This window comes from Tursiops truncatus, chromosome 13 (assembly GCF_011762595.2).
Source record: "Tursiops truncatus isolate mTurTru1 chromosome 13, mTurTru1.mat.Y, whole genome shotgun sequence".
NCBI lineage: Eukaryota > Metazoa > Chordata > Mammalia > Artiodactyla > Delphinidae > Tursiops > Tursiops truncatus.
This window is the reverse complement of record NC_047046.1, coordinates 72,946,658-72,966,554: the sequence shown is the minus strand read 5'-3', so window position 1 is coordinate 72,966,554 and position 19,897 is coordinate 72,946,658. Positions and strand designations below refer to the sequence as shown.

Here is a 19,897-nt window from a genome sequence, read left to right as displayed (position 1 = left end):
CAGTTGAACCATCCAGGTTTCCTCCCAGGGCTACAGCATCGGGTGCTGTTTTTCTACTCTGGATTTTAGTTTCTTCTTCATTTTGGACCTCTGGGCCTATTTAAAACCTTTCCTGGATGCTCATCTAGGCATTTAATAGATGCCAATTTCGTATTACCCAGCACATCTGGGTATTTATAAGTAGACAGCCTCCCAAGTTATCTTATAAAAGTCATAGTGCCACAAACAAAAATTTCTAGTATTGTGTTTTGCATACTTTTTATTTGTTGAATAACGGAGTATTTGTGAATATGTACATAAACACATAGAGCGAGCACTAGATTTAGAGCAAGAATATCTGGGTTCTAATACGCAAAGCCACTTACCAGCTCTGAGGGCTTAGGCCAAGAACTTAATGAGTTCAGCTTCCTCGACTGTAAAACTAGGCTATTAGACCCGTGCAGCCCACCACACAGGTTTATTGCAAGGTTCAAATGCAGAAACATATGAAAAGTGCTATGAATACAACTTAAGAGCAATACAAGTATAAATATAACAAGTAACAGCCATTGAATTTCAAGTTGAGGCGTACTTAATCACACCCTCGGGTTATACCGATGTACTGATGGAGTCGATATGTTAGCCGATTGCTAACAAGAATGAATATGCCGCTCTCCTGAGCAGGGAGAATTCTGCAATATCCCGTAGCCCATCCCCGCAATGAATCACTCCCTAAACTGCATGAAGATGTCAGCGACCCACCATCAATAACTCTCTCACGGAAGCACAAGGGCCAAATGTCCCACGTTTATTTACATATGAAATGTGTTTAATACAGTTAGGATGGATATGGTTAGTGCATGACACCTGACAGCAGCAAGACCTTCTGAGGAACCGAACGTCGACTACAGTATATCATGCAAGTATATCTATATATACACAAAAGAATTTCTTCTCTTAAAAAAAAAAAGTACAAAACATGTTTAGGGATAAATACAAGATATAAAATGCAAAAGAAAACACAAAACACAAAACCAAAAAGTGTAACTCTCCCAGAGAACTATAAACGTTTGGAAGGGACAGAAGAGTACCTCGGCTGCACTAAGGAAGCGGAACTACCGATGTTAAAGATACTTATTTAAATGGCTGAACTAAACCCAGGTGGCTCAGTGCTGACTCGAACGGCCAATTGCGACATGCCGGCTGCTGCATCAATAAGGTGGAAGTTGTGCATCCCAAGTCTAAGTACCAGGACGTACGGCAGTAGCACCCTGAACAGGAAGCGCCAACTCTTTAGACAGCAAAGGGTTAAGTCAATTGTGATTTTTTTTTTTCCTGTCAAGAGCCAGAGAAATATTTGTTATTTTTAGTTGTGTCTTTGCAATAGTTAATAAATTACATGACAAAAGCTTGGCTATATAAATCTATTGGTCTAACTACGTATTTGTAACTTTGACAGTAGTCCAGCCCTTTCGCTGCTGTATCTCCTTGTGCTCTTTAGAAGTCAGCCTTGCAAATCGGCCCAGAAAGCCACCGCGGCCCCCAGCCACCCCGCACCCCCGTGTCTTCCCTTTAGGATATCCTTCTTCCCCGTTCTGAGATGGAATCAATCCACGTTCCTTACTGGCTCTCTGGCCCAAGTTTTCATCCCCCCACTGAGGAAGAAGCGACCTGCAAGGCTGCTTTCGACACAGTTTGGCCTGGAGAAGACGCCACACGCCGGGCTGCGGTCCTGACGGGGCCGGCACCCCCTGGCGGAGCAGGCACGTTGAGGATAGTGCTAAGACACTTAAAAGTCCCTAGTGTTTTTGAGACCTACAATCACCTACGATTTATGTAGTGAATTCTAAAAATTAAAAACACTAAAAAAGGCATTATCCTAGCCTGTAATTAGTTAACCCATTCAAATCTGTGACATACAAAATGGTTTATTTGAATTCAGGAACTGCCCCTGATACTAAGAACTGTTTTAAAGAAACAGTACAAAAAGAAAAATTCTAACTCAAATTAAAAAAAAAAAAAAAAACCAAGAACGAAACAAAAAAAAACTTCAAAACATTTCCCACTAAATACTGATATAAACATGTAACAAAGAGTATAAAAAGTTATTCATTTAAATATATACAAACTCTTTTCAACTCAAATACTGTTTTAATACTTAATCGAGGAGGATATACAGGAGGAGGCGGAGAAGGGAGTAGAAGGAGGATATATTGCAACAGCCTAGACAGTACTGTTAACTCTATGATAACTGCCAATTTTTTGTAAGAAAACTGTCTCTTTGCTTCCAACGTGGACCGGGACTCTCGGCGGGAAGGGTGCGCGGCTATTTCTCCGCTGAGCTCACTCTTTTGGATTTGATGAAGGCCATGCCGTGGGTCCGCATGTGGGCGTTTAAGGCAGCTTCCGTCTCGAACGTCTTTGCACACACTTTGCACGTTCTGTCCGACACGGGGCCGTCGGCCGGCGCGTCCTCTGGGCCAGGCTTGTTCTCCTGCTGGCTCTCCTCGCCGGCCCCGTTCTGCTTGGCCGCTGGCTGCGGCTCCTTCAGTTTGTGGACGATGAAGAGGTGCCGGGACAGGGAGACGTGCGACGTGTAGCAGAGGCCGCACTCGCGGCACTGGTGGGACGAGCCGTCTGACTTGTGCTGTGGAATGTGCTCGTGGAACTGCAGCAGGTTCTCCGTGGTGAAGCCGCACACGGCGCACTTGTGCACCTTGAACACATTGATCTTCAGCTTCTTCAGGGGCTGCGTGATGGCTCCTCGGGGAGGTCTGAACTCTAAAACGGGTTCTTCCAACTTCCGCTTGGGACTGGGAACCTTGGAGAGAAAAACAGAGCGGGTGACGCACTGAAAACCGGTCTCTGGGCGGGTGACGGGCGGTCGGTGCTCGCGGGCTCTGGGGCTGCGGGGAAACGTGTCCCAGGAGCGGGGGGGTGCGGGCTCCTTACGGCTGCGTGGCTGCCGCCCCACCCAAGGGTCGTGCCTTCCAGCCCCCCAACAGAGGTGGACTCAGCTCCGGGATGACCAGGCATCCTCCAACAGCCGGCTTGGTAGGACAGACAGGTCCCAGCCCTCGTGGGACACAGGCGCCAATGGAGTGACGAAGAGCCACGAAGGAGCCAGCGTGCAGTGTGGCAGGGACAGCCTGAGCCAGGAGGCCACACGGGGAAAGGGGCCCAGGAGGCGGGCCAGGGGGGCCGGGGCAGGGCGACCAGGTGAGTGTGCAGATGAGGCCGAGGAGAGGCAGGGGGCGGGCGGACTGAAAAGCACCTCGTGGAGGAGAAGATGTCCGCACTTGTGCTTCTCCCGAGACTCAGGCGGAGCCACCTGAGCCTCACCGGGTCTCCTAAGCGCCCTTTCCTGCCCACTCACCTTCCTCCCACCCCTTCCCCTCTGGCCTCATCAAATCCCCTCCCTTCCAGCTCTCTAAAAAGCCAAGACGAGGCGCCGCCCTGTCCTCCCAGCTCTGCAGCCGTCCTGCTTTTCCGCCTTGACCTAGGGCTGCTCCTGCACGTACATTCTTTAATTCCATCCCCGCCTCCCCATCACTTGAGGGAAAGGGTTACAATTTAATGCGACACGAGTCTGACTTGTATTCTGATTTCAATGATGAACTCCTTGAAAGCACACACAGGCTTTTACCCAGGAACGTTCCAGACGCAGCACAGGGCCAAAGACGGCAGGTCTCCTAAGTGTCTGCTTTACTGCAACAGCACTTGCGACACACACACCGTGTACTCAGGTTAGTATATGTGCACTCAGGTTAGTATACGTTCTGTTGTCTGCTTCAAGTTCACTACCTACTGATAAGGCACTATCTACGGATCTTATCTTAATCCTTTATCAGTACAAAGAGAAGCTAAATGGAATCAATTTTGATTAGGCACCTCTCACAACCAATATACTGCCAATGAAGAGGAGTCTAGATTCATACAATCTCCTGGCTGAGAGACCACTTCTGTGAGTCAGCATAACATTTTATATGTAAGTAGATCAATCCCTAAAGTTGTGTCTGGAAGGATACAGAAGAAACTTAATAAGGGTTACCTTTTAGGAGCAAGATGAAAGCTCAGAACGAGTGCAGAGAGAGCTTCCCTATTATTTTAAAGTTTTAGGCACAGTGTGAATTTTTAAAACTGTGTAACCGTAGAATAATTTAAATGCAAAAAAAAAAAAAGGCAAAAGCAAGTCAACACAACTTCACTGTAAAGAGAACACGTGCAGTGTTTGACCTTGGTATCTTCTTTTATTTCTGCTTCCTCCTCATTGGTGGCTTCTGTCATTTCTTTCAAGTCAGGATCCTTAATTCCGTGCATGAGTTGGATGTGTTTCTCCAGCATTAACCGTTTCGTGAAGGTACGCCTGGAGTCTGGGCAGTGCCTGTGAGGAAAAAGACAAGGAAATAACCTACTTGCTTTAAAGGAACTCACTGAGGCGCACATTCACTGCTGAAAGCCCTCAGCCGGCCGACAGCCCCGCTCAGAGGGGCCAGGGTCGTCTGCATGAGTACCACTGGTCCAAAGCGAAAGAGTAATTTTGCTATGAATCATAGTTTCCAATTGGTGGAAAAAAAAAAAAAACTCTTGCAGCTTTTGTTAAAAGTTTTCTATCAGTTTTTGTGTCCTTACAGGATCAGCCTAATTTGGGTCAGATGGAGTATTTATTTTCTGAGTTTGGTTAAAGTATTACTTGATTCGTTATTCTAGATGGCTGTAATTTTTAACATGGAGAACATTAAATTTCAAAAGTTTCCTTTCCAGTGACTCAGACGGTTCCCTCAGAATTTACGTCATGAGACACTCTGATAGGAAGAAAGTCCGTGCCTGACTCCTTCACGCTGGTGTTAACGATTCCTGTCCACTCTGCCGTAACACAGACAAGACAGACTGTCTCCCCGTCAAATTCCTCATCAAAGCACAAATGCAATATGCATGGTTAGAACCGCAGCGCTCAAATACATGTGTTCAGTCAGTCGATTAAAATGTAGAAAACTGTGAACAGATATCCAAGACAGGTCAATTATTTAAACTGTCATTTCAGCGTGTGCAAAATTATGTTAATTACGATTACAGTTCTTCTTTAGAAGATATGAATTTATCATTTTCTTAATCAAACAGGCCAAACACAGGTAAACGAAAGTTAATGACCATGGTGATTACAGATACGCTAAGCCAGACATCAGGAATACCACTGCAGCGAAGGTGGATGGAAAGTGCCTCACGGCTTATGAAGAATCAAATTTGCTGTCTTCAGAGAGGCTTCTAAGCATTTTATAATGATTGGCTCCCAATTCTGGTGTCATGTTAGAGACGCTCTGTGGGACAGCAGTGGGAGTCAGCACCGACACCAAAGAACAGACGAAATAGCTGGACAATCCCGGCGTCTTACTGCCTTACAGTCACTTCAGGAGGAAATGAACACCCCCGTTAGAGGAAGGACTGTGCCATCCACGCCAGCATTGCTTTCCATTTTCTCAGCCCAGGGTTTCCTCCTAAATTCACTGATTCTTTCAATGCAGTCTCAGCATACAGACTGTATTTACAGACTGTTCTCGTCTCACCAAAATCACTCCCAGCTTCAATTTCACGGAAGGAGGGTCCCTGTTCTCCTACCCAAGAAACATTCCCTACCTAACCAAGACACAGCAAAGCCCCGGCGATCTGGTAGCTGACTTTCTCACGTTCCCTCAGCCACGTGGTACACGGAGTCCTGCTTTCATCACGGCCACACGCTGGCTGTATGGCTTCTGTGTCGTTTAGTCCTCTTTTATGGGAAGTGCCTTAAAGTAAGTAACCCTGTTACATCACCTCACTTCAGGCATGTTCTGAGTGGGTGAGAAAGCTTTCTCACTAATAATAATATGACAATCGCTGACCTTCATACACAAAGAGTCTCATGGACTGTCCACTCAGTGGGGTGGCCCACTCAGTTCCTTGAATTTGGTCTCTAACCAACAGCGTGTGCTGAGATGAGGGATGCACTGCAGCCGAGGGGCAAACGTCCAGCCCAGGATGACTCCATGACTGGCCCCACCACGGCCTGCTCGGAACCCTGAGTACATCTACCAGCCCAAACGGCTTACTGATGCTGCCAACTCCCTGTGTGTAAGAGACCGAAGAGCATCTCATTCAACCGTGCACCTACCTGCCCGTGAGCCACTTCTCCAAAATTCTCAGTAATAAAACGCCTACCTCTGTATAATGGATAAGAACATAGGTGGGAATTCCCTGGGAGTACAGTGGTTAGGACTCTGTGCTTTCACTGCTGAGGGCCCGGGTTCAACCCCTGGTCGGGGAACTAAGATCCCACAAACTGTGTGGCCAAAAAAAAAGAACAAAGGTAACAGATAAGAACATACAAAGGGTGGGCAAGGGACTGCTCCTTTTTATTTTAATACTGTTAAGTGTTACAAACCAAGCAAGAATGGTCTGTCAAAACAAAATACAATTCCGAAAGGAAATCCATACACCATGGAGCAGAGAATGGGAAAATGAAAAGTTAATGGTGAAATGGGAAAAACCTTCGAGAAGTTCCAGGCTAATCCTTTCACTGTGCTTCCCACATTAGAAATCACGACTTACGAGCAGGTATAAACTTTCCTGATGCCTTTGTGCTTGATCCGGTTGTGACGGCACAGGCTGTGGGATGAGCTAAAAGACTTGTCACACTGGCGGCAGGGGTGCTTCTTCATTTGCTTTATTAGGAGAAAAAAGAAAGAAAGACACTTGAGAGAACAAAAACGGGAACACTTTACAAATTAAAAACTCTTTTGTAAGAGTCTAAGTATCACTGCTGTTTAGCAATACAGTAACAAGACTAGAAGATTTTAAAGGTGTAACAGAGGACTTCCCTGGTGGTGCAGTGGTTAGCCTGCCAATGCAGGGGACACGGGTTTGAGCCCCGGTCTGGGAGGATCCCACATGCCACGGAGCAACTAAGCCCGTGCGCCACAACTACTGAGCCTGCCTGCGCTCTAGAGCTTGTGCGCCACAACTACAGAGCCTGTGAGCCACAACTACTGAAGCCTACGCGCCTAGAGCCAGTGCTCCGCAACAAGAGAAGCCACCACAATGAGAAGCCTGGGCACCACAGTGAAGAGTAGCCCCTGCTCAACGCAACTAGAGAACAGCCCACACGCAGCAATAAAGACCCAATGCAGCCAAAAATCAATCAATCAATTTAAAAAAAAACGTAACAGAAAGGGTGGGCAGGGCTGGAGTAATCATGGAGGGGTTCATTTCTAGAGAACACACTTTATCATAAGACTAAAAAACTATTTTTTTCCTTAAAAAGACTTATTGTTTTGATTGAACACAAACACCCAGATAGCTGAAAAGAAAACATTACATAAATTTTCTTTGCGTAAGAGACGTTATTTTTAAAAAACAGATAACCTAGAAAAACAATCTTCAGCAGATACCAAATAAAGCCATTAGTTAATTTGTTATATCCAGAAAGAACAGGTTTCCTTCTCCAATATGCCATTTTAAATTACATCTCTGGCTAATTTTAAACATTTTAGCTTCTCCCTCTAATAACTAATTATTGCTTAAATAAGGAAAGAGTTTTCCAAGAATGCTTTTTGTTTTAAATGATACCATTTGGTTACCTCAAGAACACAAGTTTGAAACCACTTTGGGGATATTGCCTGTTGGTATATGTAGAGTGTGTGTGTGTGTGTGTGTGTGTGTGTGCAGGGGAGGGACACTGAGAAAGCAAGAGAGCACGATCAAGAGATATATAAAAATCTGGGCTTCCCTGGTGGCGCAGTGGTTGAGAGTCCGCCTGCCGATGCAGGGGACATGTGTTCGTGTCCCGGTCTGGGAAGATGCCATGGAGCGGCTGGGCCCGTGAGCCATGGCCGCTGAGCCTGCGCGTCCGGAGCCTGTGCTCCGCAACTGGAGAGGCCACAGCAGTGAGAGGCCCGCGTACCACAAAAAAAAAAAAAAAAAAAGAGAGAGAGAGAGAAAAGTCAAAGTTTCCCACTTTGGCTAAGACATAATGTTAATTCAACAGATTCCCATGTGGAACCTCTGAAGTCAAATTAGTGGCTTAACATTTAACACAAATTATTTGGGCATGATACGCACTGCAGTCTGGAAGTAATGTCACATCACAAGGAAATGAAATCAAGAAAGAACTGTTCGCCTCGTGAATGAAACAAATTTGGCTCATCAGCCCTCGTAAAAAATGGGGATGAAGAAGGAATACGTTCTCACGTGAAATTGTGTTACTACTTTGGCAGTAAGAAGAGATAAGCAAGCAACTGTGACCTAAGTGATAAAGAAATGATGTTTTCTAAAAAATTATTTTTACATTAATCACCTGACAAACACATCCTTATTCAAGCTGGTAAGCAATTCTATTCAGGCGGCTGAGAGGAGTCCCAGAGATGGGCTGGCACCTTTTCTCCACCACTCACTAACCATGTGATGGGGGAAAGTGTCCCAACCTCCATAAACACCCACTCCCCAAGCTGTCAAGTGGGGATCACAGCAGTGCCGTCCTCAGAGAGAGTGCTGGGGGAAGGGGGCCACTGAAGGGCTAGCACAGTGCTTGGGACACAGAGAAATCCTCAATATGTGTTACTTTATTGGTAATAAGAAAGTTACATGTCCAAGTTTCATTTTTTAAAAAGTGGAAAACACAATCTTTTAAATAAAACAAATCAGTCCGGCGGACGCTGAAAAGGTCTTGAGCCCAGACAAAGGCAAAGGAGGAAGTTCCTTCTCCAAGTTAAAGATGAAAGTCGTACCATTGCTTGTACTGCTTTCCTAAGCATATCCCCGGGATATATGCATATACATCATGTATCCCAGACTGTAAGAATCATCTCTGGGGAAAAAAAGACACAACAAAGCAAGTGACCAACTAGTGCCTGAGATATCCTGTCCCTTCTCCTTCATAAAAATTTTCGATCACATTGAATAGGCCATCCCTAGTCTCTTTTATTAGCATATGTAGCCAGAGAATGAATAAGAGGTTTCTTTTACAATAAAACTTTAAGTCAAGAACAGTCAGTTATGAAGAGTTCTACTATGTTTCAATAAAGGTTTTTAACATCTACAAATACCTAACTCCTGTTGAATTCTGTACATATAAGATGGACAATGTTAAGATCACCTGGGAGAGCTGAAACATAAGACATCTTTCTAAAAGCAAGACAGCTGTAGCAAATAATCATAAAGGAGGGAGACAACGGAAGTGTATCTTTCTAAGCACAGAACAGGGCAGAGACCTCAGAGACATGCAGACTGGATTTTCTATTATGGTGAAGATTTTAATATTCTACTTCTTGTTACTGTGTAGTTATATTAATATCAAATCAAAATTGTAATAGAGAAATATCAATAAAGAAATCCTCAGAAGATAATAAAATAAATGAAGAGCAGTTTAGCTAAATCAATAATTATTATTTTCAAAAAGAGTTGACGATGTATGAGATACTCTTTTTCAACATCTTTATGAAAAAAAATTGCAGAAATGAACTGTGCAATCTCAAAACAATGGGGCAAGGTTTCAAAATCACTGGTGACAAGAAAACTACAAGTTAAACTCCAGTTTCCAGATCAAACCTGCCATGTTCACCATACCTATCAAGACAAATGACTTTCTTCTTTGTTAAATTTTAAATACTAACTTGTTTAAAGGTGCTTTGCCTAATTTATCTTCATAACTTGTATCTTCAATATTATAATAGTTCATACTGCTACTTTATGACACAGGGAGCAATTTTTAATCAAACAAACATGGGAAAAAACAATATTAAGAAAGTGTAGGACTTCCCTGGTGGCACAGTGGTTACGAATCCGCCTGCCGATGCAGGGGACACGGGTTCAAGCCCTGGTCCGGGAAGATTCCACATGCCACAGAGTAACTACGCCCGTGCGCCACAACTACTGAGCCTGCGCTCTAGAGCCTGCGAGCCACAACTACTGAGCCCACGTGCCCCAACTACTGAAGCTCTTGCGCCTAGAGCTCGTGCTCCGCAACAAGAGGAGGCACTTCAGTGAGAAGCCCGCGCACCGCAACGAAGAGTGGCCCCCGCTCACCGCAACTAGAGAAAGCCCGCGCGCAGCAACAAAGAGCCAACACAGCCAAAAACAAATAAATAATTAACTTTTAAAAAAAGGGAAAAAAGTGTAAAAGTCTATCATCATTCTCTTTTCAAGACTTTTAATGTCCTTTACTTCTGCTGGCTCCAAGGCTGCATAAACTGATATCAACAGAACCAGGGCCTTAAGTGCACTCTTTATAGTTAACTAAAATCAGAAAAGAAATTTATGAATTATAAATTATTTTGTTTTTAAATAGAACTCTTTAAAGAAACAGTGAACTAATAAGCTGGAAGGGTCTGAAAATTCTGCTAAAACGTTAGAGCAAAATATCAAATAAAACACGTGGGCACACCTCCTGAACTGTCTCCCTCATCTCCAATTTCTGACTCTTTTACCTTTGTGTCCTGTAGGGAAGAAAGCATTATTATTAACTGCTCTTACCAAACAAACTCCTTTGTTCTACATGCCCCAGCCCTGGGCTCAGGTCTGAGCTCTGGGATTTAAAATGCCTCTGAGAGCCATTCTTTTCGGATGGCACTTGGTGGAGGTGGGCGCTCTCACGATCAGACATTTCCATGCTGATAACCAGTCCCTTCCTGTCTCTTGGCTTGAAGGCCTCTGTCTCAGGTGACTCTGAAGAAGTTAGAGGGAGAAAAGCCACAACTTCACACTCCCATCTGGCCAGACACCCACGCATCTCCATCTCTTCTGCGATTCCCTCCTCCACGAGGTATCTGCCTCACACCAACACGCACAGGGCCTCCTTGACAACCAGCACACGTCCAGGAACAGCCGCAAGTTTAAGATTAAACGGGAGCGAAGTTATTCCCAAAGCACGCTGACACACATCCTTCAGCTCTTATCATAGCGGTTTCTATGAAAAAGGAAAATCAAACCAACTGCATAATTTACGCCTACCACAGCAGCAATCCCTCAGAATTTAACTCCTAAAACCCTGGACCCTTCCACTTGGGAATCTATTCTACAGATAAACCCGCACATGGTACAGTCAGTTCTGATTTAACACAACATACATAGAACACGTGCTCTAAATCATTGAACTATGCAGAATCAGGCAACAAAACCCACAAGACTTCCAGCAACAGTGAAGTTCAGGGCATAACTTTCAAAAACTGCCAATGACCCATTTAATAAAAAACTAAACTAGCATGGATTTGCACATGTTAAACGGTTAAGAAACACATATTAGGTGCTGCAAAAAATGTGGCACTTTACCTCGAAAAAGACCTTCAGTTTGCTTGTGGAAGTGAGCGCCAGGGGGCTTGCTTGAGTTTCTGTGAAGTGGTGTAAGGAGGGTTATCTGAAATTGGAGGGAAGTTGTAACACCAGGTGTGGACCTGTGTGACTCAGCCCACGGGGAGATGAGGTCACTGGTGAAGGCAGAAGGTGTGTGCACAAGTGTGCCGGGTGGACTCCTACACAACTCTGTTGCACAGTTTAATGATCACCTAGTGTTTCTCAGGGATGGAATCACACGAGCAAACTCGGAATTCACATTATGTTTCAATTGTTCCCTGATGTATCAACTACATTGGAACAAATCTGTCTTTTCAACACAGGCATTACAGCAGAACTGACTGTACATACAAGGTTATTCACTGCAGCCCTGTATGTAAGGGGAAAAGATGGGGAAAAATGTGGGTCCCTCCAAGGAGGAATGGTTAAATAAATGATATGCGCTCAAAACAATATTCTTGTAGAAAAGAATGAAAGATCTCAAATCACTGGTATGAAAAGAACTGTAACATAAATTACATGGAGACGGAACCGGTGCAGAAAATTAACTTAATAAACTGTGTTCTGTGTTAAAAAGAGGTAAAAATGAGAACACAGATGCATATACGATGATACTGGCATAGAGAAACTTCAAGGGTGGCAAGGGTAGAAATAATGAGGCTTTTAACTGCATTCCTTCATATTATTTGGATTTTTGAACCATGTGAATATAGCTCATATAAAAAAATTATTTTTTTCTGTTGCCTCAAAAAGATCTTAGGTCAGGTTCACTGAGGTATTAATTTACGAAATGTAAGATTCACTTTTTAATGAGTTTTGGGAAATGGACACAGTTAAGTAACTGCTACTGCAATCAAGATATAGAACAGTTCCATCACCCCCCAAATTCCCACGTGCCCCTTTAGCGTCAACCCCTCCTTCCTACACCCAACTCTTAAAAACCACTCATCTGTTTTCCATCCTACAGTTTTGCTTTTTCCATTTGTCACGTACGTGGGACCATGCAGTATAATGTGTGTGGTTTTGTGAGCCTGGCATCTCTCACTCGGCATCACGCATCGGCAACTCTATCGAGTGCATCAGTAGTCCGTGCTTCTCGCTGCAGAGGAGTACTCCGTTGTATGGACAGACCCCTGTTTGTTTACCACTTACCAGGTGAAGGACTTCAAGGCTGTTTCCAGTTTTTGAAAATTATTAAAGTATACAGTATAAACTATAAACATTCATGGACAGGTTCTGGTGTCAACATATGATCTTATTTCTCTTGGGTAAATACCTAGGAATGGGATTACTGGGTCCTATGGTAAATTACATAAGAAACTGTCACAGTGTTTTCCAGATGGCTGTACTCTGTTTTTCCACCAGCAATGGATAAGAGCTCCAATGGCTCTGCAGCCTTCCCAGCACTTGATATTGCCATTTTGTTTTATTTTATTTTATTATAGCCATTATCAAGGGTGGCTAGTGGTATTTCATTGTGGTTTAATCTGCATTTCTCTAATGACTAATGATAGTAAGGTAAAAATTTTTCAGTTAACAGATAAAATACCTATTTATATGGTGTGCCTCTTCCTCCAAAGAAAAGCCCTGAACTCTGTTTTTAGTTTTTTATTTTGATTTCAGGAGGAATTTCACTCTCTTGTAAGGTCCTTGAAAACAGAAGCTGTGGGTCATCCATCCTTACAGCCCTGGCATTCAGCACACAGAAAACACTCAGTAAATAGTCACTGTGTAAATGAATAAAAGAAAAAAATAACTGAATACACAATTATCTACTGGAAAAATACGAGCATGCGCTACAAAGTGTTCACAGAATAACAAATTTACCATAAAGTCCTGGACAGAGAGCAAGCACTGCTTGTTTCTGGAAGATGGGTGAGACGCGGGCATGTTTAAATCCTGGTTAAGAGCCTCTAAAAAACAAAAACACTGGGCTTCCCTGGTGGCGCAGTGGTTGAGAGTCCGCCTGCCGATGCAGGGGACACGGGTTCGTGCCCCGGTCCGGGAAGATCCCACGTGCCGCGGAGCGGCTGCGCCCGTGAGCCATGGCCGCTGAGCCTGCGCGTCCGGAGCCTGTGCTCCGCAACGGGAGAGGCCACAACAGTGAGAGGCCCGCGTACCGCAAAAAAAAAACAAAACAAAACACTGAGGACAGAGGTGGGGAGACAGGGAGGGACTCACACAGAAGGAAGAGCACATCCTCCTGTGTGACTGGAGATAAGGCTCTGCCCATAAACAGGTGCAATGCTTACACGGCCAGTGGTGGGCGGGTGAAGAAGGGATTGGGAAACGGAAGGAACTCCTGCCTGGCAGCTTCCATATCAAAGTGAAGTGATACGATGCATCTAGATGCTGCAGCGTTCACTTTCTTTCTCTTACTGTTGCCAATTATGAAAATAACAAATGGTTATTGCAAAATAAAAGACAATGAGATTGCTTCTAATCTCACCAACTGAGGTAACCACTATCAATTTCTAGCTGTATATCCTGCCCATGTCTTTTCTGGATACACGGATTCACGTGTACTTATGAGTCTGTATTATACATATTGATTTGTCACCTGATTTTTTGCTTGTAAAGCACACACAGCTACACATATTTTGATGACTCCACATTCTTCTGAATCCACCATCGTATTCTATTGTATAAATGGACCATAATCCATTTAAATATCTTCTATTAATGATTTAGATTATTTCAACTTTTACAGATAAAATTTTCTATAGTCAACCAATTATTTCCTTTGGATAGATTTCTGAAAATAGACTTTCAAGTTGTAAAAATGTTAAGGCTCTCTGTCCCTTCTTGCCGGACTGTCCTCAAAAAGGACACCAGTGACCTAAGTCGGTGTCTCTTCATCAGGAGTCTTCAACACCAGGTCACATTCTTCAACTCTGCCGAAGTCAATGGTAAAAATTCTACTGCACTTTTGTTTCTCTTCAATGCCTAGTGACGCTGGACATCTAGGCACGTACTCCTGAGCCATTTATATTTCCCTGGGGAACTGCCCGATCACATCCTTTCTGCGGTTTTCTATGCAGTGAGGGCTGGAGACAGCAGGTGGGAAGCTCAGAGGGCAGACAACAGAGCCTTGCACACCATGGTGAGGGCTCCGGATCGTCCATGAGTGCGAGGAGGGGGCACTGAAGGGTTTGAGCAGAGGACCAATATGACCGACACAGTTTAGATGGGTCACCCCGGCTGCCAAGTGTGGAAGCAGGGAGCCAGGGCACAGGCTGCAGAGGAGAGATCCTGTGCCCTGGGCTTGGGAAAAAGGGTGATGATAAGTGGTTAGATTTGGTATGTACCTCCAGGGTAGATGTATGGATGGGCTGAATGTAGGTGACAAAGAAGAGAAAAAGAGGGGTCAGTCATCACTCCAAATTCTTTGGCCTGGGCATCGGTGGAGCAGAGTTACCAGCTACTAGTTGGGAAAACAGGGGAGAAGCAGGATTAGGGAAGGAGAGGGATCAAAAGAGTTACGTTTTGGATACGTTAAGTGTGAGAAGCCCACTGGAGATCTAAGCAGAGATGTTAAATAAATAGGTGGTTAGCGTCAAGTCCGGATCTCAGGGGAGAGGTCTGGCTGCAGATACAGATCCGTGAGTCACTAGGACATAGATGCCACTCTGAGTCATGGGCCTGGATGAGAACTGTCTGAGAGTCAAAGGACACGTCAACGTTCATAAGATGATAAAGACCAAGAAGAGCTATCGATGAGGCAGGATGAGAACCAAGAGAAGACAGTGCTTAAGAGGCCCAGCAAAGAAAGCACTTCTAGGAGGACAGAGCAGACGAGTGCTTCAGGCAGGTCAACGAAGACGCCAACTGAGAAACCCAAGCCCCCTGAACTCAGGGACACGGAAGCACTGGACAGGCTGGCAAGAGTGGCTCTGGTGGAATGGGGGGACGAAAGTCTAAACAGGAGAAGGAGGCAGAAAACAGAAGGACAGAAAACGATTCCAGGGAGATTTATTATAAAGGGAGGGAGAGAAAAAATGGCAGTAGGGAAGGGGGGTGAGGAAGGCTGCTTTGCTAGGATAAGGGTACCAGGGCAGAGCTTTATGATGCTGAGAAAGATGCAGGAGAGAGTGGACGAGTGCGGGCGGCTGTGACACCCTCGAGTGGTCAACAGGGGGCTGGATGGAGCGTGCAGATGGATGGGCTGCCCTTACAGGGGGTGGGGACGCAGGATCATCCTTTGTAATGGGAGATGACACAGTATTTGAGATCAGAAGCAACAGGGTTTTCACTGCACCGTCTCCTTATGTGTAAGGCAAAATCCAAACTTCTTGGCTTTCGAGACGGTCCACAATCTAATCCTCAAGCCACCATTATGACTACATCTCCTGGGACTTTATAAACCTTCCATTCAAAGCCTCTCAAATCCACATCTTCTGGAGACCATGACACATTCCTCCCTGCTCTTCTGAGACAGCCTTCCCTCTCCTGGACGCCCATTCACGCCCTTTCCCCCTCCAGCCAGCTCAGCTCTCAGGTCCTTGGTGGGCCTTCCGCTCTCCAGCCACCTGCCTCTCCTTCTCTTGCCCACATCGCACACAGCTACGAGTGAACCTCTGGAAACACACATCTCAATGTGTCCCTTCTCTCCCTAAAGCCCACCTGGCGTTCTCTGTAGCTTCAGGGAATGAGGCCGTTGGACTTGCCCGCCTCACCCATCCCAGCCTCCCATCACCCCCTTCCTAGAGCATCACCCTCCAGTACTACGTGCTGGCAGCCACCTGGCAAAGCCGTGACGGTTTGTACCACATATCCATTCTCCTCCTGCTCGTCTGCACACAGGGCAAATCCCTCTTGTGCACCCTCCAAATACCTCTTTGGATAGTATGAGGTAGCATCTCTTCTGTGCAGCCTTCCCTGGCATCTCCCCACCCCTGCCGATGTCCCACGGAACAGTGACGCTCAAATCCTGTACCTTAGATGTAAGTCTAATTCTTCTCTTCCACGTATCAAACCCAATTTTAATTTTTAATTTCACTCTATCCTCCCGTGATTTAAGGCTGGACTATATTTTATTGCTCGCTTTATTCACAGAGCCTCAACAGGTACTGAGCTAAAATCTGAATTGAATGCACCTTTCGCTTAGCACTTAATTACGTTCACACCTTGTGATGCTCCTGAGACTCTTGTTTCATACCCAACTCAAACTAGTTTTAGCTTTAAAAGTATTTATCCTTTATTTTTCTACCCAACTATAAGCATCTATAAGGCAAGAATTACATTTCACACTTGGAGCTCCCTCATAGCAAACACTATGCAATTTGATAAATATTTATAGAATAAAAGAAAGATACATACGGAAGAACATGGCGTAAAGCTAAACATTCCCTAAGTATGACTGAATGGCCTGTTCTAAGCAGTTGCAGAACTGTACATTATTCCTATAATATGCAAGTACCCAGAGGCACCAAAGACTTTAAAAACAAAACAGTCTAGACTGATAATCTGAACAGGTGAAAAACCTACCTATCTATCTATCTATCTATATATATAGTCTAACATATGCCTCCTGTAATATAAATTAGCTTCCCTACAGAATAAGAATGTACTCAGATTACATATAAATAACTCAATAAGTTGATTATTAAAAAAGAAATTCACGAATGAAACATGTATCATTAGCATATGTATTAAATAAATAAAAGGTATAATTTGCATTGTGAGGATTCTTGAAACTTTTCACCAGGATAAATAAAAAGTAATGCTTCATTACGTATTTAATTCATCTGTTTCTATTAGATCCGGATATAGTCAGTATGTGCCCACAAAACTGTAAAGTTTTCACTCTGTATGAGTATTACCTACAGTCACGGATGGTGAATCACAAGAAATAGCCCTGCTCACCCAAGCCACCTGTGCTCTCTTAGAAAATGGTCTTGTACGCACACAAGTAGAGTAGCCTTCCTCCGAAATCTGGAATACTGTGGGTCATAAATTCTAGTCTTTTCTGAGAGAATTTAATATCTAGGACACTAGTGAGATTTTCCAGTCTCACTACATCTAAGAATAGACAAATAAAAAGGTATTTAGATGAACACAGCACAGGAAGCTCGAACTTCGTACATGTGAAAGCACCAAGAAAAATAATTTTTGAGTACTAAACCATCCAAGCTTCCACAAACTGGAACTGCGTGGTTTGGGGGAAATACATACAGAGTATAAATTTAGACCAGAGGTTGGCAGACTTTTTGTGTAAAGGGCCAGATTGTAAATAGTTCAGGCTTTGTAGGCCATAAAGTCTCTGCTGCAACTACTCAACTCTGCCTTGTAGTTCAAAAGCAGCCACCACAGACAATGACGAATAAATGAGTGGGCGTGGCTGTGTTTCAATAAATTATTTACAATAACAGGTGGCTGGCCTGGGAACCAGTTTGCTAACCCAGATTTAGACCCCTGTCTCGCATTCTACAGAAAACAGAGCCAAGTCTCAATCATTCAGAACCAAAACTATTTAACAAAGTAAGTAATCCATCCGGGTAAGAAAAGAAAAAGTCATAACTACCAAGTAAGGAGAATGGTTTCCTTTCATAGGAAGTGCTCAGAACATGTCCCGCGCACCACCAGGATCTAGATTACTGAATGAACACTGAGTGGGAATCTGTGACCTCTGAGTCACCTTCCAGAGCCATCTATTTTATGATTCTTACCAAGTCAACCATGGCCTTGTATTTTCTTTGATGCCCCCACTTCGGGATGTAAAATTATTTTCTGGTTGTTTTGGGCTTCAAGGTAGTATCAGCTTACTGAATCGGGTGCTGAATTATTATTTTTTTTAATTTTAATTTTTTATTGGCGTAGAGTTGCTTTACAATGTTGTGTTAGTTTCTGTTGTACCACAAAGTGAATAAGCTGTATGTATACGTATATTCCCTCCCTCATGGACCTCCCCCCACCCCGCCCCATCCCACCCATGTAGGTCACCACAGTCGGGTGCTAAATTCTTAAAATTTAAAAATCTGGTCTGCCAGTTGGGACTTAGGAACGTATTTTCCTAAAGAGATTACACATGGATGCTGCATTCCTGGTCAAGCACACAGAAGTCTCCTCACATCACACCACAATACCGCACCAATATTCTAAAGCCTCGCCACCATTCTCCGATCTGGTTCAATGAAGAAACCCAATCCCAGAGCAAACCTGGACACTTCAGGTCATAAAAGAAACTACTCTCCTCCCCTAGCCTCAGCCCACTGGATCTATACCTACATCTGCCTGCCGGGGATGCCACGGGCAGGGAGGGGACGCTGGGGCACAGGAAGGGACTGAGGTTTGACAGAGAACAGGGGGTGGGACCCTGGGAGGCTTCAGTCTGCGTCGGGGGCAGTGGAAGCGGAGAGGAGGAAAACTGCTCATTGGTGACAGCGAGGGAAGTCAGTCCCCGGCTTCAGGCAATGTTTTTAATAACAAACGTTCTTAGGCCAGCAAGTCCTGGTACATTCACCCAAAGCAGACGGAGACGGCCAAGTCTCGTATTCCTCCCATCTGGCAACAGCGCCAGCCCGGCATCCAGGGAGCCTCCACCTCCTGAACCTCGAGAGATAAACAGAAAGAGCCCAGGGAGGAAGAGTCTTCCTCGGTCTCCAAAATCACAGCAACCCTGCTGGGCCGTGCACTGCAAGCACCTGAACGTCTGCGAACACCTCAGTCCCTGCAGGCGCGGGAGGCAGCCCTCTCTAACCAGGTGCTGCCTGCACGCTCCCAGGGCAGAGGACCACCGAGCTGTACTTCAAGTGCAAAGACACGCTGCGCTGCAAGGAACTATATTCAACACCCTGTGATAAACCGTAATGGAAAAGAATATGAAAAAGAATGTATATATGTGTATAACTGAATCACCTGCCTGTACAATAGAAATTAACACAACACTGTAAATCGACTATACTCAAGTACAAAAAAAAAAAAGATACCTTGTGCTGGTCGGCAGCACCAGTGCTTTAAGTTCGATGAGCTCACACTGATCCAGCCCCTTTTGGCCAGAGGCTTGCACCCGCCAGGCGGCAAGGTAAAAAATACAGGTGCCATCCACACTTCCACAAAGGAGTGAGAGTAGCCAGCCAGGGCCTGGGCCTGGCCACACTGAAGGCCCGGACAGCCTGGTTCTCCAGTACCCCATGGGGCCCAGGGCTCTCTGATTCATTCCACACTGTTAACTGAGCTCCTACTTTCAGTCACCAGGATCTCCCTGCTGTGTAGCGGGAAGATCACAGTCTGCTGAAGAAGACAGAAAAAAAAAAAAGAGTGGATGTCCCATTTATGACTGCAGTGGCCACAGGCAGGCGGAAGAACACAGAGGGGCCCCACGGGCACAGGGGCACTGCTGCTGGCCACAATTAGCTGGATCCACCTGGGAGTTAACCAGGCAATGAGGCAAGGACAGGGATTTCCAGGCAAAGGGAACCGAAGTGGCAAAGACAAGGAAGAGTGTGGTGTGTGTGAAGGGACCGTAAGCAGCTCTTCTTGCTGCAACCACAAGGCCTGGCAGGGCAGGTGTGGGAAGGCCCAGGGGAGACACCAAGGGCCTCGGGACTCCACCTCAGACAAACCCACAAGGGTCCACTCGTGACAGAAAGACAACGTT

At 45.0% G+C, this 19,897-nt stretch overlaps 1 protein-coding gene across 19 annotated transcripts in view; it reads right to left on the bottom strand.

Moving 5' to 3' along the window:
• Positions 1-764: 764 nt before the first annotated feature.
• The window catches only part of ZNF532 (zinc finger protein 532), a 109,025-nt gene continuing 89,892 nt past the window's right edge, over positions 765-19,897 (bottom strand). For 14 of the 19 annotated variants that reach the window (XM_019937135.3, XM_019937141.3, XM_019937133.3 and 11 more), the window contains 3 exons: positions 6,565-6,677; positions 4,216-4,363; positions 765-2,800 (listed from right to left, as the gene is read on the bottom strand). In XM_019937135.3, the coding sequence (XP_019792694.1) occupies positions 2,306-2,800; positions 4,216-4,363; positions 6,565-6,677 (756 nt within the window). In that variant the 3' untranslated portion in view covers positions 765-2,305. The other 5 variants (XM_019937151.3, XM_019937152.3, XR_002176796.3 and 2 more) reach the window with 5 other exon arrangements.